The 20090-nt window shown below is 41.7% G+C and overlaps 1 protein-coding gene across 11 annotated transcripts in view; it reads right to left on the bottom strand.

Moving 5' to 3' along the window:
• The window catches only part of CELF4 (CUGBP Elav-like family member 4), a 453257-nt gene extending 442307 nt beyond the window's left edge, over positions 1-10950 (bottom strand). For all 11 annotated transcript variants that reach the window (XM_053448271.1, XM_053448296.1, XM_053448277.1 and 8 more), the window contains exon 1: positions 10579-10950. In XM_053448271.1, coding sequence (XP_053304246.1) covers positions 10579-10927 — 349 coding nt within the window. In that variant the 5' untranslated portion in view covers positions 10928-10950. The remainder of the gene's footprint in view (positions 1-10578) is intronic.
• Positions 10951-20090: the final 9140 nt, after the last annotated feature.

The following is a 20090-nucleotide window of genomic DNA, read 5'->3' as shown; positions in this document are numbered from 1 at the left end:
AATAATAATATAAAAAACTAATAATAATAATAATAATAATATAAAAAACTAATAATAATAATATAATAATAACAGTAATATCAATATAATAAAACTAATAATACTAATAATTATTATTATTATTAGAATTATTTATTATTATTATTACACATATTTGTTTTATTGTTTATTTTATATAAGTTATATATATATATATATATATATATATATATATTTTACTTATATACTATACTTCATTTTAAAACTGCACAAAAAGGGTAAAAATCAAATATTTATTCCCCCGGTTTGGCTACTCTGCTAGTTTACTGCTCCGGTATAAAATGAAAAGGTAATACTAATGCGGGATGCACAGGACTCAGCCGGTACAAACCACGAAATATTATTGCGATCCGTAAAAAGGGAGCTGCGTGTGGCTTTCACTTTTGATTTCTCTGTCGCTAAGCTTCATGTGAGCTATGAAAGCGGGCCGCGCAAGGCACGGGATTATTCACGGCTGCTGTTATTGTCTGAGACCTGCGTTTAAAGTTTACAGTTTAGCCTTAAAATGTAAACGTCAGAAATGCAAGAAAACCTTCGCAAAAGATACTTGGTTCACAACGGGGAAAAAATAACGGATAATATTTATAAAAATATATAAAAAGGTAACATCAATGTTGTAAAAAGATAATTACTTTAATGAGAGGGTGGTAGATAAGTGGAACAGCCTCCCAGCAGAAGTGGTAGAGGGTAATACAGTGAGAGTATTAAACATGCATGGGATAGACATACGGCTCATGAATCTAAGACGAGACCAACGAAAAACAGCCGACTAGATTAGTTGAATGGGTCTGATCTAGTTTGGGGGTTAATTCCTGGCTTATGCTGGTGTAAGCATGCAAATTATTTAAATTTAAGCAAAAAGCAAACCTTTTTCAAAGTTTCTATCGGGCCAGCATTGAAAAAGGTATGAAGTTACATGAGCTTTCGGGACCTCGGAGGTCTCTTCTTCATATGGAAGCCCTCTCCTGGGCTAATATAGCTATATGATTGTAAGCTCCTTTGACCCGGGCCCTTCTCACCTGTTGTTTCTTTAAGTCATATTGTTATGTTACATACTGCTTGTTAAGTCCTGCCTACCCATTGTACAGCGCTACGGAATGTGATGGCGCTATATAAAACAATAAATAATAATAATATATTATATATTGCGATTATAAGGGAGACACCGTAAATATTTAAAGGGGCCGCGCAGCTAATATATGCAATTACGCGCATGGGGGGGAGCGTCCCTTTAACCCTTTCTATATCACGGATGAGCAGAGGCTAGAATTTCACGCGACTCGCTGCCGGCCGTTAGCGAGCCGGGTAGTTAGCGTATTTAGCAGTCAGCTGTAAAGAATTGCAAGTGCCTTAATGCAATTTATTAGAAGCACTTAAGCGTTGCCTTTCATAATTACGCTACTATTTTCCGCAATAACCTACAGTGAAAAGAATTAAACAAAAAAAAAATAAGGACTCAACGACGTTAACTCCTTTTTTTTATGCAGCAAAGCACACCCAGTGCTCGATTTCTATCTTTTGCTGGCAACTAAATAGTTAATATGAAGGTTCTAAAATGTATCAATGTTAACGCGATCACAGAGTCCATCCAGGAGGGGGAAAAAACTGTATTTTGGGAAAATAATAATAATAATTCTACTTTATGCATGATTTGGCCCGTCTTCTGACAACGAGGGGTCAAGAAGACCATAATAGAAGGAGATAAGAACCAAAAAAGTCCTGGTGGGCAGATTCGGCCCCATCCGGCCCCCGTTTAGTCGCCCGTTTCTCCTGCTGTAAAGACTCAAACCTTAATCAGTCGTTGGTCTCGTCTTAGATTCAGGAGCCGTATGTCTATCCCATGCATGTTTAATACCCTCACTGTATTACCCTCTACCACTTCTGCTGGGAGGCTGTTCCACTTATCTACCACGCTCTCTGTAAAGTAAAACTTCCTAACATTCCATCTAAGCCTCTGACCCTCTTGTGTTTCTAGATAATCGCCTCTTGTTCTGACGTTTCTCCGTTTTTAAAAAAACCCTTCCTTTCTGTTCTTATAGAAAATATAATTCTTTTAGCGCCGGCAAGCAAAATGTGGCATCCTTTAGCGCAACGAGGACGGCCAGCTTGGGTGCCAAAAGCCTTTAGGATCAGTAAGTACACCCTGTGAAAGAAACGTCAAAATCTTGTATTCTTCCTAAATCTAGTCCCCTGCCGAGATTAACCCATTTTCAGAGTTTGTAATTAGCTACATGCTGGTAACGTTAATGCATCACCCAACATTCTAAGACTTCAGGAGATTTATTAAGGGGGTGAGATGTCGAGAACTACGTATCCCATCAACTCAAGATATCATTCAACGACCCAGTCTACTTGGATGCCATCAACACAAAAACCTAACATGGCCCTCGCCATCTTACTTAGAGGCTGTTCCACTTACCTACTACCCTCTCAGTAAAGTAAACCTACTTCACATTCCATCTCAGCCTCTGACCCTCTAGTGTTAGATTCTGGTCTGTTGTTCTAAACATTCTCCTTCTTTGAAATAAACTTCCCTCCCTGTAAAGCCGCAGAACCTCCTCACTCTTTCCTCTATTAATGCCACTAGCCATACAACCCAGCACCCTGCTCGCTTTTCTCCCCGACACTCTAGACTTGTGACAGTCACTTTCTCACTGGAGCGATCCACATGGAACATTGAGATATCAAGTATGGGAGTGTGTTGGGCTTATTACTTCGCCCACTGGTGTGCTACGATTATTACTACTCTTCCCAAAAGAACCGGCTGCGATTTTACGCTATATAATAGGCGATTTGGCACTTATGGCCAAAAGAGAGAAAATTGCCTGTCCATGATCACAAAAAGCTAAAGCTTCCAACGAGTTCTAGTCCTTCAGTCTTCAGTGTCTGACAGTCTCTCCTCCAAAGCTGGTTTGTTAAAAGAAATAGAAAAAAATAGAAAAAAAATAGAAAAATAATAAAAAAAAATTGAAAAAAATATTATAAAGCAAAGGTTTAGTCTACAGTTAAAAGGGTGCATATTATCTGAGCCATAAATGATATTTTATTTTTGTAGCTAAAGAAATATTTTTTGGAATGTCTGTACCCGCTGTGTGAATCCTTTTGAATATATTTTTTTAGAAAGTGGCAGAATAACCTTTTTTAATAATAATATGGAATGTATTTTCTATACACACTATATGTCGGTATAATGGAACGGGCAGATTCACGTATTTTAAGCCAAAAATCAATCCCAAATATTCTGAAATTACGACATTAGAAATTTTGAAATATTTATATTTGCTACATTTTTGTCTACTTGATGCATCGTCGCTGTGAAACCATTCATAGAAATGGGTCACGTATGCCCCCCCCCACAAAAAAAATGGCTGAACCGTTACAAGTTGTGAAACTAGGGTGGTTTTCGACTGAAAAAATCAACAGGTGTATTTAACCCACTAGCTTCCAACTTGGGAGACCAAAATCCAGCCTAATATATCAGTGTTAGCAAAATGGTACATGGAGGGTTAACTAATGATACTTTAGAACTGGAAATGTTACATTCGCAAAAATTCTCTAAATGATCCAATCAAACTTTTTGTGCTTGTTTTTGCGCATTAAATTTCACTTATTGTTTATGTTTGACATTATTTGATATAATTTATGTTTTTTTTATACATTTTTTTTAACAGATTATTCTCTTTTTCATACAGCAGGTTCTAAGTTCTCGAGCAGCTTTGTAGATACAAGGTATCCCATATGGATGGTTAGATTATGGCTCTCTCTTAAATCCCTATTTTCAAGACGGCTTTGGTACCGAGACTCATTTTATTTGACACAGAAGACAACGTGAAAACCGAAAAGGGAGAAAAGCTATCGTGTTGGTGGCAAAATTAACCATTTATCTCCAAGGCGGCTTTTAATTCCATTGGTCTGGATTCCCTTTACTTCAATACAACGGAGGGAGAAAAAGTAGGTAATTGATCCATGGTACAAATTGGATCCTTTTAAGGTTTTTTATTTTCAATCTTCCACAAATGTGCTTTTAAAAATGATATTGCAATTACAAGTTACCCATTAACCCTTTAGGGAAGGTAGATATGATACTTAACGATTCATTTTGGTTTCCTAGTAGAATCGAGTTATAATATCCAAATGTCACATTAAAAAAATGTGCCGCAATCATAACATAAATCAAAAAAGAGACATTTTAAAGTGTTTACTTTTAACTATTAACTAACCAGACTTAATCTCGATTAAATAAATCAGAAAATATAATTAAAGTTTTAAATTTAATTACATTTTTCTCAATTTGGCAACTTTTGAAAAACAATCTATATATGTATATAATGTACATAGCATATATATATATATATATAAATATATATATATATATATGCTATCAGACAAAATATAATAATATACAATAAACCGCATTGGCGTTTTTCTGCAATTTCAACTTAAAGTTGCCCAAGTCAATCTAATCTTTCCCCCCCCCATGTATTTTATGTTCTGTTTACAAAATGTACCCTTTTTTCGGGTAAGAATTTCAATTTAAATCTTCCAAATCACCCCCGCCCCCCCTTTTAGCTATCCCTGTATTATCACAACGTACCTTGTTAGCAATCAACTTGTATTTACAGGCGAAAAAAAAATGCAAAAAAAAAAAATACCGAAAAATAACCGTCGGACTACAAAGACATAAGAGTCTAGCAGTGTGCGGTACGATACAGCAGGAAACTCATCGAGACAAGGATTCTGCTCTAAAAAAAAATATGTATTATTGCCCTTCATGTCTCGGCAAGACATTATCAATACGGTATTGACTCGTGATTAGCAATTGTTGAAATATCTGCCAGAATGTCGGGTCCTATCGCGAATACGTCTGCTTTTTTCCGAAAATATTTACTTGATCGCTTGTCGTATGAATAGGAAGCGGCGCTTTAAATATTACTTATTGATAACCTGCCTGCATTCCACGGACGGAACGCTCACACTCGGTATAATGTCGTTTCCGCTCGCACTCGTCAACCGCAGTATTGATGGGATTGATTATGAATTTCTGCACTGTGACCTTTCTTCGTGAGACTCTATCTCCAGTCGACGGCCGGCAGTTATTTTAAGGTGTATTAAATTCCTTGGGATTCTATCAAATCGTGAAATGCTTCCAAACCTTTATCCTCACCCCCCCCCAAATCTGTTAATTTTTCCTTGGATGAGGCTTCATTGATGTCGACAATCACTATTTTTTTCCTGCTTTGCTGAATTATATCTGTATTAATCCTTGAAAATAAAGAATTCAATAAAAATACTTTTTTTTTTAAAATAAATTTGGCGTGATGTAGCTAACTAATGACGCAGTAGAACCCATTACCTTCTAATGACCTTGAGGATTCTCCATGACCCTCCTTCATTTTTTTTATTACCCCATTAATGAGGGTAGGGTAAACTTTGCTTGCAGTTTTTTTGCTGGGTTTAAAATCACACAATCTCAGGAGTATTACGTCATAAAATATTTTTTCCAGATTTTCTAGAGTAAAAAAAAAAACAAATTTGGTAATTTTATGTCCTAACGCCGCGGGAAACCGGATGTTAGTTTTTATTCTGCCAGCTGCAACATTGTTACAATAGCAACAAGTTCATAATAATAATTTGTACTTCAAAATGTAATCTTAAATATTAATTTAATATTATATATTTAAATATTATTTATATATATATTATATTTATTTTTTATAGTTATATTTATTGATTTGAATCATTTTATTGACTTTATTGAGGTCCAATGTATAGAGCGCTGCTACATGCCAAGTTCGTATAACTTTTAGTAGCCTTCTTCCCATAGAATCCTCCTTTTATTCTTCAAAATGCAAGCCAGTGGCAGCCCATTTGACCCATACCAAGAAAAAATACCCCAAATCAATAAAAAAACAAACACTTAATTGATAAAAAAATTTATTTAATTGATGAAGTCAGCTGGAGACACCGCTGCATAAAATATGGTAATTAATATGGCAATAAAATGTTCTAAAAGTTGAAAGGGGGGGAAAATATTAGTAAGGAAAAGCCAATGGGGCAGAATAAATAAATAAATAAATAAATTATGCAGCCCAATTAAAATATGCTTGGAGAAAAATGGGGAAAAAATATTAAAAAAATGTAAAAATAATATGCTAATACGGGGAGATCATTTTGTTGTTTAAAATACAATATTCCAAGCAAATGGGATGTATTTTTCCTGTTTATTTTATTTTTTTTGCTACATTTTCTTCCTGAAAAACACCCACTAGGGTGAAATGTCATTTATTTACATTAAAAATTAATATTTTTTTTTATTATTCTGCTAATCCGTGGGTCGTTGCAGCCAATAGTTCTGGATGCAACTTTTTGATGTTAAAAATGGCCGCTCGACTGGATTCTTTAACGATGATTCATCGTCAAACCAGCATTGGCTCTTCCACTGAGTACGGAATGCCGTGTCATGTTTTCCTATCAAACAATACAGTTATATTCTACAAGGAATAGCCTAGATTTTTTCCTTTACTGAGAGGGTGGTAGATAAGTGGAACAGCCTCCCAGCAGAAGTGGTAGAGGTGAAGGGATTAAACATGCATGGGATAGACATACGGCTCCTGAATCTAAGACGAGACCAACGACTGATTAAGGTTTGAGTCGACTAGACGGGGGCCGGATGGTAAACCTTGTGTTTCTAGGATCTGGTCCTGTTTTAATCAATAACTACCTTTTTCCAAACAATCTCACAACATAATAAGGACTGGAATGTTGTTTTCTTCGTCTGGCCGCCCAAACGCGACACGATGTGACGTCACTCCTCGGTGAGGCTGCTTAGTAAACCAAATAAGCACAGAATTCACTTGATTCTAAACTAACTTTACTTAGCAAAAAGTCATTGTAGGTTCATCGACTGCATTCAACACCTATGTCCCTGTAACCTAAGGAGCTTTTCTTTATAATGAGTGGTAGATAAGTGGAGCAGCCTCCCAGCAGAAGTGGTAGGGGGTAATACAGTGAGGGTATTAAACATGCATGGGATAGACATACGGCTCCTGAATCTAAGACGAGACCAACGACTGATTAAGGTTTGAGTCTTTACAGCAGGAGAAACGGCCGACTTGATGGGGGCCGGATGAGGCTTCAATGATAAAACTACCTCTACCACTTCTGCTGGGAGGCTGTTCCATATATCTACCTCTCAGCAACATAATTATTGAAAAAAAGCAATTCCTTCACCAGACGTCTTGGCTGACCGGTCATGGCTGTAACCTGAGCGCCGGTAAAGCCTTAACTAGTTAACCGTACGAGAAGCTTAGCAGCGCTGTGATTACATTGAAATAGAATGATGATGAATAATATGCGTCTGTTAGCTGTTTTGTGTAAAAGACTTCGGAGGCCTCTCGCGGTATCAGCAATAAAAGCGGCTCCTTCGAATAAAGGTCTATTTTGATTACTATAATTGAAAATTATTATACTAAATACCACTTTAAATTGCCTTTGGAATAACTTTAAGGATAATGCATTGGAATACGACTGCCTGGAGAGCTGTAACGTTTAGAGCGCGCTGCAGTCGCCTTCCGAGCACGCCAGGCTACCAGGACACCGTGAACTTATGAATGGATCGCCCAGCGGTTCAAGTGTGATTAGCGGTCGGGAGGTTTCCTCTTACTCATTTATCAACCTATTTTATTTGAAAAGATAGAAAAAAAAACTGCCATGGTAATCCTTTCTTTACTGAGAGGGTGGTAGATAAGTGGAGCAGCCTCCCAGCAGCAGTGGTAGAGGGTAATACAGCGAGGGTATTAAACACGCATGGGATAGACATACGGCTCCTGAATCTAAGACGGGACCAACGACTGATTGAGGTTTGAGTCTTTACTAGGTTTCTATCTCCTGCTTTGTCGCTAATTATTTAACAAAAACCTAATAATTATTTTTACCGATATGTCGTTTTCTACGATTTTTTTTAAAAAAAAATTCTAGTTCTGGTGTTACAATATTTGCAAGAATGTATCGCAAAGAACATCAAAAAGCTGTTTTTGATGCCGTCTCATATCCCGATGTGGGTTAATCCTTCTTTAAAGCTCCCTCTATGGCCATAGAGAATAAATTAACCCTATAATGCGCTTTGCGAATGTATTTATTGGCGGGTCCCGGGTTTTATATTATTAGCCTATTGGGAATCTATGGGTCGATAGTGACTTGAATTAAACACCTAGTTATTTTTTGGAGGGGGGGGCAAATTATTGACACTCAGGTAAGCACATACGTTATGTTCCGTGCTCTCTGTCCACCAAGGGGTTAATAGGAGATATTAAGAGTCACTTAGCACATAGCGAAAAGTTAATAAGGTAAAACAAGACCCTCTGTTTCTAACATTATTTCACGGAAGCTGCAATCATGTAGCGTTTAGGTGATATTTGCCCCCATCGTACGTCGATGGTCAAGAAAGCGCTGGAAAGCAGATAGAAAGCTCATTCTTCACCGGCGCGTCGCGCTAACTCCTAACGGCAATTAATCAACAGGGACAAGCAGGTAATTTTTCCTACTGGCCAGAGGCATATTTTTACCGGGATTAGCTAATAAATCAGGCACACCCCGGTATGAGTAATAAGACTTCGGACTCTCCTCCATCAAAAGGCAAAGCCTTCGGAAAAAGTGCAGTCCGAAAACCCCGAAAAAAAAGGCTTTGTCTCGGTTAAAAGGGGGGGGGTTCTGGGAGCTTTCCTTCGGGCACCGACGGCTAAACCGAGCTCCTCCAGAACAAGACATCAGTACAAGCGGCCGTCTGTCGCGATGCAACGGATGCTCTTTATTTTGTGAATCTGGTGAGAAATCACCCGCGGTGAGAGCCGCGCATGTAATGAATGTGCACGGAATTTCATGCATTCACATCTCTATCTACATACACATTTTCAGTCTGATCATTAACATTTTCAATGCATGTATTATGAATGGAATGAGAAGAGGGCTACACACACACACACACATATATATATATATATAGATATATATATATAGGCATGCAGATATATATAGGTACTTTCCATATGTTAATAAATACTATAGCAATGCTCCTCTGCCAATGCAGCGCGCCGACGGCTTTCAGATTTACAACTAAAATCCAAAGTCAAGAGATTGTAAATCAATAAAACTCTCACCCCTGGAGCACGAACAAAAGGGCGTGTTACATCCTTCTAGGTGAAAAGTACGGATTTAGCGATTTTTGACGAATCCAAATAAATGGAGAATGAAATGTATCTGTAGCCATTACCTAAATGTGAATAATCCATAATGCTATATATATATATATAACTCATTAGTCTGTGGCTGTGATTGGTGCACCGGTATGTGTTATATGGCTGGCTGAATGATATTATATTATATGATATGCGATATAAAGTTATCTTTTTCGCTGGCAGCTTTTATTGCTGTTCTAACCCCCCCCCCCATGCACTTTTCTTTCTTTTAATTTAAATGGCATTTTACACATATCAAAGTACTGCCCCCCCCCACATACATCACCAGCCCTCCATTGTGAAATTGTATACATAAAAAAAATACTAATTTTCCCCCAAACATTCTTTTTTAAAGGGCAGGATTCCGTGCTCCCCGATTGATTTTGCCTTCATGGTCTGATACATATAAAAGTTTACGGGTGGAAAGCACATTCCCGGGACTGAAGTGGTTTCGAATGAACGTTCTATTTTAGAACGTTCGAATGTCCGCGCTGTTTCTAGACGCCCGGTCTCTCTCATCCTTCCCAGATGTGCAATAATGTAACAAAGTTGGAGCTACCCCCCCCCCCGATTCCACGGCAAACAGCTCCCTCCGCGCTCTCATCCCACGTACCGTCCGTGCTGCTATTCTTCTATCTCCCCCGGTATATTTTTTTTCCGCCCCTTCTAACGCTCTCATTCTTTCCGTTACAGATCTCGCTCTCCCTGTCTGTTCCAGATGTTTAAGTTGCAAAGTTAAGGCGATGGCGAGCGAGCGGATCAGCACCAGGGGTTGCGGACAGCTCCCAGCCTTCTCCGGTGCCGTTCGCTGTCTTCGCAACCCCGAGTGTCCGCCGCCCCGGTCGCCCCCCCCAGATGTGCACAAAGTTAAGGGAACGGCTCCGGTTGGCACCGTGGGGTTTCATGCAGCGTCTCACTACCCCTTTCTGCCCGGCTCGGAGCGCTACAGCCAGCCTCCACTTGGCAGACGCATGGAGCTAAAGTTAAGGAGGCTGCTGGCGGTCCGGTTCAGCACCTGCCTTCACCGGACAGCTCCCGCTTTCCCCATCGCTAGCCGCCAACGCTGCCCTCTCCGCCAAGCCGCCAAAGCCAGCTTCCTCATCACCCCCCCCCAAAGGCACCCGGTTAAAGTTACGGAGGGATGCGAGGAATCCGGTTCAGCACCAGCCCTCCCGGACAGCTCCCCTTCCCCCCCCACACCCGCCGCCACCGCTAGCAACCAACACTACCCTCTTCCAAGTGCTAACGGCCAACCTGCCCTCCCCAAGACGCGCCCCGGTAAAGTTAAGGAGACGGGGCTGCTGACCTTTGTGCATGCCGGTGAACCTGTCCTTCAGAACTGTCAGCTCGTAGATCTTGCCGAACTCCTCGAACAGAGGCTTCAGGTCCTTCTCGTCCAGATTGCGCGGGATCTGCCCAATGAAGAGCTTAATGGCATCGTGATCCTTCATGGGGATGGTGGAGCTGCTCCCGGGACTGTGATTTAATCCGTTCATGTGCCCGTTGGTGCTGGGGTTGCCGTGATTGCTATTGAGGCTGGTATTGTCTGGCTGTCCGTTAGCTAACGTGGCCATCTTTATATACATAGAGGATCCTGTCGCCGTTTCTTTCTGTGGCACGATGTTTCTCCCCCTCGCTCGCTCTCTCGCACACATACACACACTCTCTCTCCCCCTCTCTCTCCCCGGTCTGATCGGGTTTTTTTTTTATACATTGAACAGACAGGATCTGTGTCCTTTCTGTTTAAACAGGCTGGGCGGGCCCAAGTCTCCGGCAGACTCAGGGGTGCTGGGTGTGGAATCGATCGTCGTTCTCGCTCTAATTTTTTTATGGCCCCATCTTCCAGCTCCGACTCGGTGGTATCTTCCAAACAGCCCCTTGCCTATAAATAAAAGCCGACGCATGGCTTTTGGCTCGCTAGTCAATCTCTATTGTGCCCGGTGAGCGGGGGGCCCATTCAATCCTAGATTTTCCAGGATAAATTCCGTTTTTTTTTCTTTTTTCCTTTTTTTTAACGCCTGCAGCTTCACGGAGACATCACGATACCTATTGCATTTTTTTTTGATTATTATTTTTTTTTCATCCTCCCTTTTTTATTTTTTTGTAATTTTTTTTTTATTTTTTTGATCTCATAATAAACAGAGTCACATTTTGGACGATTAAAGCCTGAATTTGCTTGTTCTCTGTGTGCCCGATCTCCCGTCCTCCGATCAGCCGATCGCTCCCCCCGCGAGCTGGAAACGCCGCTCAGACCGTCTAAGTATAAATAAGACGTGATGTTTTGTGTTGTTTCTATAAATGGTTACATATGGTTTGTGTGCTTTGTTTTGTGTTCATTGTCTCCTTTTATATATATATCTGTAAATGCAAATATCATATATATAGAAACGGACGTGCGGTATATTTCCATTTGTTTTTGGATCACTCGGTGTTTTTAGGTCTAGATGAAGGGTGATGGGGTAATAATCTGCCCCCCCCCCCGGTATGGGAAATTGCTTCTCGCCCGGATCATTTTCCAGGGTCAAGGCTGCTGTCTGCGGTCGGGACTTCCTAGCGGGATTCAGGTGCCGCGGTTGCTGCCAAGGGATGGCGAAAAGACGCGCCGGTGGTAACTTTATGATGCTGGGTAACGCAGCATCAGCACCGAGGGCCAGCACAGAGGTCGTAGTTACAGGGAGGGACTGCCTAGGACAATGCGAGTTGCCGGCTACTGCCCTGGCCTCTCCTGGCCCCCAGGAGCACGCAGCCCGAATCTGCCCCTCTCGCTGTCAGTTTCCCAGCTGACAGCCCAACTGCCCCCCCCTTCCCACCCCTAAGAAAAGCCCAGGAGAAAAGGATCTCTTTACACTGAACTGGCAGCTTAACCCCTTCACGCCTGCGCCAGGGCAGCTTCATACAAGACACGGAAGATGAGAACACATGGGTGCATTCACACAAACACACACACTGCTCTATATATATACACCGTATATATATATATTATATATATTATATATATATTCTATACAGACACGCTTGCATGCTGTCCACTTATACAAATTATATATATTGCACATTTATGTAAATATATATTTATATTATATATATTTATTTGCATGTATGTACAATATGAAGGGTGTATGTATAGAACTTACATTCTATGTATATATATATGCATGTCTATGTAAGTCTACACAGAAAATATCTATACATATCTATATCAATAGATAGATACTTAGGCATTCAAGAATTTATATATATATATATATATATATATATATATATATATATATATATAATATAGTATGTGTGTATATATAGAGCAGATTATATAGTGTATATTATATAGTATAAATATAGTGTATATTATATAGCATATATATATATAGCAGATTATATAGTGTATATTATATAGTATAAATATAGTGTATATTATATAGCATATATATATATAGCAGATTATATAGTGTATATATATTATATGGTATATTATATAGCAGATTATATAGTGTATATTATGTAGTATATATATATATATATATATTATAATGTAAATAGTGCCATATTTTCCCATACAGTATTATAACATATATGCATGTAGAAGTATTTATCGCACACGTTTATCGCATACGGCACGCGCAAACCCGCCGGTCAATTGGAATCGCGTTATGCATAGAATATGATATATGCGGCTCTCTATAGGATTTACACATATATGCGCCCTGCTAACCGGGGAGAGGACTTCGCGCGTTATATCGGTGATCTCGCCGCTTTGCTCCGGGTTCTGCGCTTTTGAATCGAAGCCCTCGGGTTATTACAATGCGCCCATTAACAGTTTAGGTGCCGGATTCCGTCTCTTTAGTACCCGGAGACGGGCTCATTGTGATGGAAATTCGCGGCGGTTGTTGCCGATCCCGTGCAGACGATGAAAGGGAGCCGCGTAGCGCGGATGGGAGCCTCTCTGCTGGGATTCTGCTGCCCCCAGCTGTTGTTGAACTACAATGCCCATCATGCATAGCCAGCTCATGATGAAGACAGCTATAGCTTAATGACACAGAAGGGGTTAATGCGGTCCTGCCCTGGGGATCATGATTTTAAGGTCCAGCCGGTATTGGGGGCTTTCTATGCCGTCTCGGTATAAATCTGACTGTTTATATCCTCCTACCGGCCGGGAACCCGCTGCCGAGTCCCACCTAGGGCTGCACCCCCGGCCCATAAACCACCCAAGGGGTTAACTACCTCCAGCCTTCCATCTCCCTGCCACCGGATTTATATTGCCCTGATTAACCTTTCTCTTGCTGTGTCCCAACTTAACCCTTTCATCATCTCTCTGTAGATTGGCACCCTCCCTTTCCCCCCTCTCTGTATCCCTTATAACCCTTTCTCTGCATGCTCTAGCCTTGTTTAACCCTTTCTCCCTCTCAGCTCCCTAACACTTACTTGTGTGTGTCTCTTCTACTTAACCCTTTCTACCGCTCCCTTCCCTCATCAAACCCCCCCCCAATTCTTTCCCTCCATCTCTTTTCTCCTACCCCCCCCCTTTTAACCCTTTCTATCCCTAAAATGCTACCTGCATTGCTGGGAGAGGATGAAGCACCATGTGAAACAGAGAGAGGGAGAGAGATTAGCAGAGGAGCCAGGCTGTGATTACCCCGCTCCCCAACCCCTAAGCAATGGTGTAGGCTTTATTTTAACCCTTGCAGCGCCAAGGTGGGGATAGCCATGTGAATCAGCGAGAGATCAGCAGATGCTTCAGCTTTTAAATAATAACCCCCCTTTAAGTAACGACCCACGGAAGGCTATTTTAACCCCTCGATTCATCGGTGGCCATAGCAATCCAGGCCATGACGCCCCTATGCCGGTGAATGTTTGATGATGCCAATCCTATGTTTGGAAGTTAATTTTATATAAACAAATGCAATGGTATTTTCAGATGAAACTAAACACGCGTGTCCTAAAAAAATCACCTTATGTGCACACCATGGAAGCAGCCATCTCATCCTTCTGTCCTCAGGGTCTGCATGATTATTCCTCCCCATTAAGTCATTGCTACCCTATCCGTTGCTGATTGTTGTTGATTGGTTCAGGTGGCCTTTGTAAACGGGAGAGAATTTCAGGACAGGAAATTAGTCGGATAATGCTAGCCCTGCCACAGGCTGCCACCAGCCTCTGGTTCCATGAGCTTACATTTCCTATATATAACCAATTATGATAAGGAGTCGGGGTGTTTAGTAGATCGGGGCTCAGATAACAGAGCGAGAAATGGCGGATATGCTGCTTCCGGAAAACATATTATGGGGAAAGCTGAACATTTTTTTAAAAAAATTAAAGCTTAAACTAGTAATAAAAAAATGAGGAGACCCCCCTTTAATGAACAATAAATACATTAAATGTATAGAAATTTAAGAGTCACCCCGCTTGCCCGTTTACTGACAGTGCCCTAAACAGCTGCCGTAGCCGTCGCGCCTCTTATAAGGAGGAAGATCTTCAGCGTTCATCGATTCGCTTGTAGCTCTTCAAAGCATTTCATTTTTTTATATTCAATAAAAAAAAAACTGTTTTTTTTTCCTTTTTTGTACAAAAGTGAATGGAAGAGATTAATATTTATGTGTCAAGGTTAATGGAAACGCTCTGTATTTTAAAGTAAATGTCTACATATCCGATAGGTAGACAGGAAAATCGAACAGATCCTTTATTAACAGCGATGGAGACCAGGAGCGAGCCCGGGGTTAGCGGTGCCGGGGGGCGGTATTTCTTCTGCCCCTCCCCCATCCCGTGTAGTTTGCACATAGTGACACGCAGACTTGCTCTAACGCCACATGCTTACACCCACATTTACACCACTAACCCGAGGCTGACTCCTGACCAGGCCCAGGCCGGCTCCGCCGTCACACCGGGGAAATGTCTGGTGGGCAAATGCACCTCATACTCACCGCATCTGCCACTCCAGCCGCAGAGTGCGGCCACCAACTGGAAATGCTCAGCTGCACGCAACATGATCATGAAAAGATGGAACATAATTGGTTTCACTTATGCCATCGGGAGGGCCCTACCGAAAGTTCCCGGTCCTTCCTGTTATCGCCAGTCCGGCCCCTTACACACACACACACACAATCATACTAAACCCACACACATGCTAACACCACACACATTCTAACAACACACACACTAACACACACACTCTAACACCATACACACACACTAACACACACACACACAATCATACTAAACCCACACACATGCTAACACCACACACATTCTAACAACACACACACTAACACACACACTCTAACACCATACACACACTAACACACACACACACAATCATACTAAACCCACACACATGCTAACACCACACACTAACACACACATTCTAACAACACACACTAATACACACATTCTAACAACACACACATATGTTAAACCATACACTTGCACACACACATTCTAACACCATACACTAACTCAGGCACACACTCTAACGCCATACACACACACACACTGTAACACCATACACACACACACACCATATACTAACACACACTCTAACGCCATACACACACACTAACACCATATACTAACACACACTCTAACGCCATATACTAACACACTAACACCATATACTGACACACACTCTAACGCCATACACACACTAACACCATATACTAACACACACTCTAACGCCATACACACACACACTAACACCATATACTAACACACACTCTCAGGGCCGGCCTTTGGGGTGTGCGACCTGTGCGACCGCACAGGGCGCCACACTCCAGGGGGCGCCGCCGCGGGGTCCGCCACCGCCGCGGGGTCCGCTGCCGCCAGTAGCGTACCTGGCGGGGGGGGGGCGGTCCGCACCGGGTGCCGCTCATCAGGGGGGCACCCGGCACCCCTCCAGAGACGGACAATAATGTCCGCCGCTGGAGGAGCAGGCTCGCAAGGGAGCGGTATCGGAGGTCTTTAACAGACCTCCGGCTCCCTTGAGTGATTTTAAGCCGGTTCAAGGATCTCCCTTATATCGCTCCCTTGTGATCCGGGTGGCAACAGCTGCTGTGCGCCGGGGTTTGTTGTCAGATCCCGGCGCACAACACTGAAGCCGCGCCCACCGCTGTCCGTGCCCTCTGACCCGGAAGAAGACAGAGAGGACAGAAGAACTGAAGAAGAGGAGCGAAGAGGAGGAAAAGAAGCTGTAAGGAGAAAAGAGGAAAGGTAGGAAAGCATTCAGTGAGAGTGGATGTATATGTGTGGATTGGTATATATGTGTGGATTGGTGTATATGTGTGGATTGGTATATATGTGTGGATTGGTATATATGTGTGGATTGGTATATATGTGTGGATTGGTGTATATGTGTGGATTGGTATATATGTGTGGATTGGTATATATGTGTGGATTGGTATATGTGGATTGGTATATGTGTGGATTAGTATGTGTGGATTGGTATGTGTGTGGATTGGTATGTGTGTGGATTGGTATACGTGTGGATTGGTATACGTGTGGATTGGTATACGTGTGGATTGGTATGCGTGTTGATTGGTAAGTGTGTGAGAGTGATGGGTGTTATGCTGTACCATCCAATGTCTTTTTCATGATGTAATTATGCTCTAAAAGTACATCATAACTCCCATCACTCTATACTGTTCCATACAGTGGCAGAGCTGGGAGGCAGAGGCCTTGCACCCCCACCGCAGGACTCCTGAAAGGTAAGTGAACGTCAAAGAGGGAAAGGGTAGATAGTAAGAAGGGGGTAGATAGGGAGAATGGAGTGAGGCAGGGGGAAGGGGTAGATAGGGAGAAGGGAGTGAGAAGGGGTAGATAGGGCAGAAGGGAGTGAGAAGGGGTAGATAGGGCAATCATACTCCTATCATGCCAAATCTGCGAGTACATCCTGGAATCTGGGTATGCCTGGGCATGATAGGAATGTGATTGCTGTTAATCATATATATATATATGATTATATATATATATATAATATTGTTATTTAATTGTTTTGTCCTATTTTGGTGTGTTACTTACTTTAAATAAAAGTGTTAGATTTCTTTATGGTGTGGGGGGGTCATATTCGGTTTTGGCCAGGTAAATGCTGCACTTTCGGTTTCAGTCTAGAATTCGTTTCGGTGCATCCCTACTACTAAGCCAGACAGTGAAGTGGTAGGCCTACACCACATCAATGTTTGGCGTAGTATATAGTGATTGGGGTTTTGTTACAAGTTTTTATTCCTTTCTTTTTATGGGATGGGGGGGCGCCAGAGGAGTAGTCCGCACAGGGCGCCAGAACACCTAAGGCCGGCTCTGCACACTCTAACGCCATACACACACACTAACACCATATACTAACACACACTCTAACGCCATACACACACTAACACCATATACTAACACACACTCTAACGCCATACACACACACTAACACCATATACTAACACACACTCTAACGCCATACACACACACTAACACCATATACTAACACACACTCTAACGCCATACACACACTAACACCATATACTAACACACACTCTAACGCCATACACACACACACACTAACAGCATATACTAACACACACTCTAGTGCCGCACACACACTAACGCCATACACATACACACACTCTAATTCCATACACACACACACTAACACCATATACTAACACACACTCTAATGCCGTACACACACACACTAACACCATATACACACACACACACTAACACCATATTCACACACACACACTAACGCCATACAAACACACTAACACCATATACTAACACACACTCTAACGCCATACACACACACTAACACCATATACTAACACACACTCTAACGCCATACACACACTAACACCATATACTAACACACACTCTAACACCATACACACACACACACTAACACCATATACTAACACACACTCTAACGCCATACACACACACTTACACCATATACTAACACACACTCTAATGCCGTACACACTCACATTTTTTTCTTTCTCTCCCTCTCTCATCATCTGCTGCTACAAGCTCTCCCTCCCCACTTCCCTCTTACCTGGAGCAGAGAGCCTTTATTCACCGCAGCTCATGCAGCACGCAAACTGTTGCCCTGCTACCGAGGGGTCACTTTATGCGCATTATGTGACGCGCACCGGACGGGCCATCGCAATGAAATCATTCAACACTGTGCATGGTGAATATGCACCAACCTTCAAAACATTCACTAGCCGGTCAAATGCTTCAAGGGATAATAAATAAATACCTTTTCGGGGCTAGAGGAGTAATTTATAGCAAATCCTTTGTGGGCTGGAGTGGTAATGAAAGATTTTACACTTGATCTAAATAAATCCTTATTTATCCCTCAAATTCCGCCGCCCCCCCCCGAACGATTCTGGGGTCGTACGCAATGAATTTTGAAGCACAATTTGTTAAAAGTAAATTTGTAAGTGATGTACGACGGGTCGCCGTTCTTCCATTTCATTCCCACTTACTTAATGTTAAGACGCACATGTGCTTAACCCTTTAACCCTAGAGACATTTTGCCTGAACGGTCTACAGATGATGTATCGCCAAGGATTTGCCCTGACATAAGGTTTAAAAATGTCACAAGTGCCCATTATGACATTCGAATTAAAGCAGAATGCGCTGGGATTGTAATTCGTCTCTGGGGAGGAAAAAAATGTTCTTGAAAGGCTGAAAAGGCGACGTCTGTTACTTGTGCATTTTGTTAACAAAAGTGATGCATCATTCTAATATTTCTAATGCAAGTTAATGAATGTGTTTCTAGTGAGTTATTTATAATGGGTAAAACTGTAAAAAAAAAACATGTTTTTCCCCCATTTTCTTCTCCGTTTCTAGATTTTATTCACTAAACAGACACGAGGATGGATTTCGAACTAAGACCTACCTTTCTTGGAAAATAAAATGTTTTGTTTATGTGGAAAATCCAACTGAGAGAAAAATGACCGATAATAATAATAATAATAATAACAAATAATAGCAATCATTTTTGAGAAAATTTTTTAAAAAAACATTCTCACACCTGCCACCCACAAGTGTCATACCTGGGAACTCTCGGGGTTTCGGGGTGCTTCTGCTCCCAGTATGTTATGGTTGATATCCCTGCTTGAATGCAGGTGACTCAAGTGTATCTTTAAATAATAATAAGTCAAGGTTTCCATAGGGGGCCCCGGTATTAGAGCCATTTGGGTAAGACCTTTGGCGAGTCGCTACATAGAATCTTCACGATGGGCTATTAAAGGGTTAATATTCCAAGAGTCTCGACGCCGCTCATTTAGAAAGTTCCCAGATCATTTCACTCTTTCCTTGCAACAATGTATTTATTTATTTTTTTATTTTTTTTACAGAATAAAACATAATTAATAAAATAAAAACACCAGTTTCTTGCAGATTCCTCTACTTGCCTTATGATGTCATACTCTGTTCATATGAAGCGTTGGCGTCACCGTCTCATCTAATCTAAGGCCTGCCGACCTCTCATGTGCAGCCAAGGAGGAGCCAACACCTTGTGACATCGGACAGGGCCGCTGGCGAGCGACACAGAACTCCTGGTCAAGACTGTCCCGTCCAAATCATCACAAAAAGAAAAACCTGGCGATATAAATATAATATTACCTCACAGCACAGGGGTGGAAAAACACTAAGCTCCTCCAAACTGCCCCTCAAGACACTTCTTTGCTGTCTGGGGGCTGCCGGCCTCTCCCCAGCAGGGTATCGGCTCCTGCGCGGCCTGTGACAGCGAGGGAATCTGAACATGCGTGGAATATTATCAGTGTGCCATCTGCGGGGTAAATAAATGCTAAAATCTGGGGGAAAATGAAAAAAATGTTTTTT

This window comes from Spea bombifrons, chromosome 1, assembly GCF_027358695.1.
Source record: "Spea bombifrons isolate aSpeBom1 chromosome 1, aSpeBom1.2.pri, whole genome shotgun sequence".
Classification (NCBI taxonomy): domain Eukaryota; kingdom Metazoa; phylum Chordata; class Amphibia; order Anura; family Pelobatidae; genus Spea; species Spea bombifrons.
Note: the sequence above shows the minus strand (reverse complement) of the source record. Positions and strands in the feature narration are given on the sequence as shown.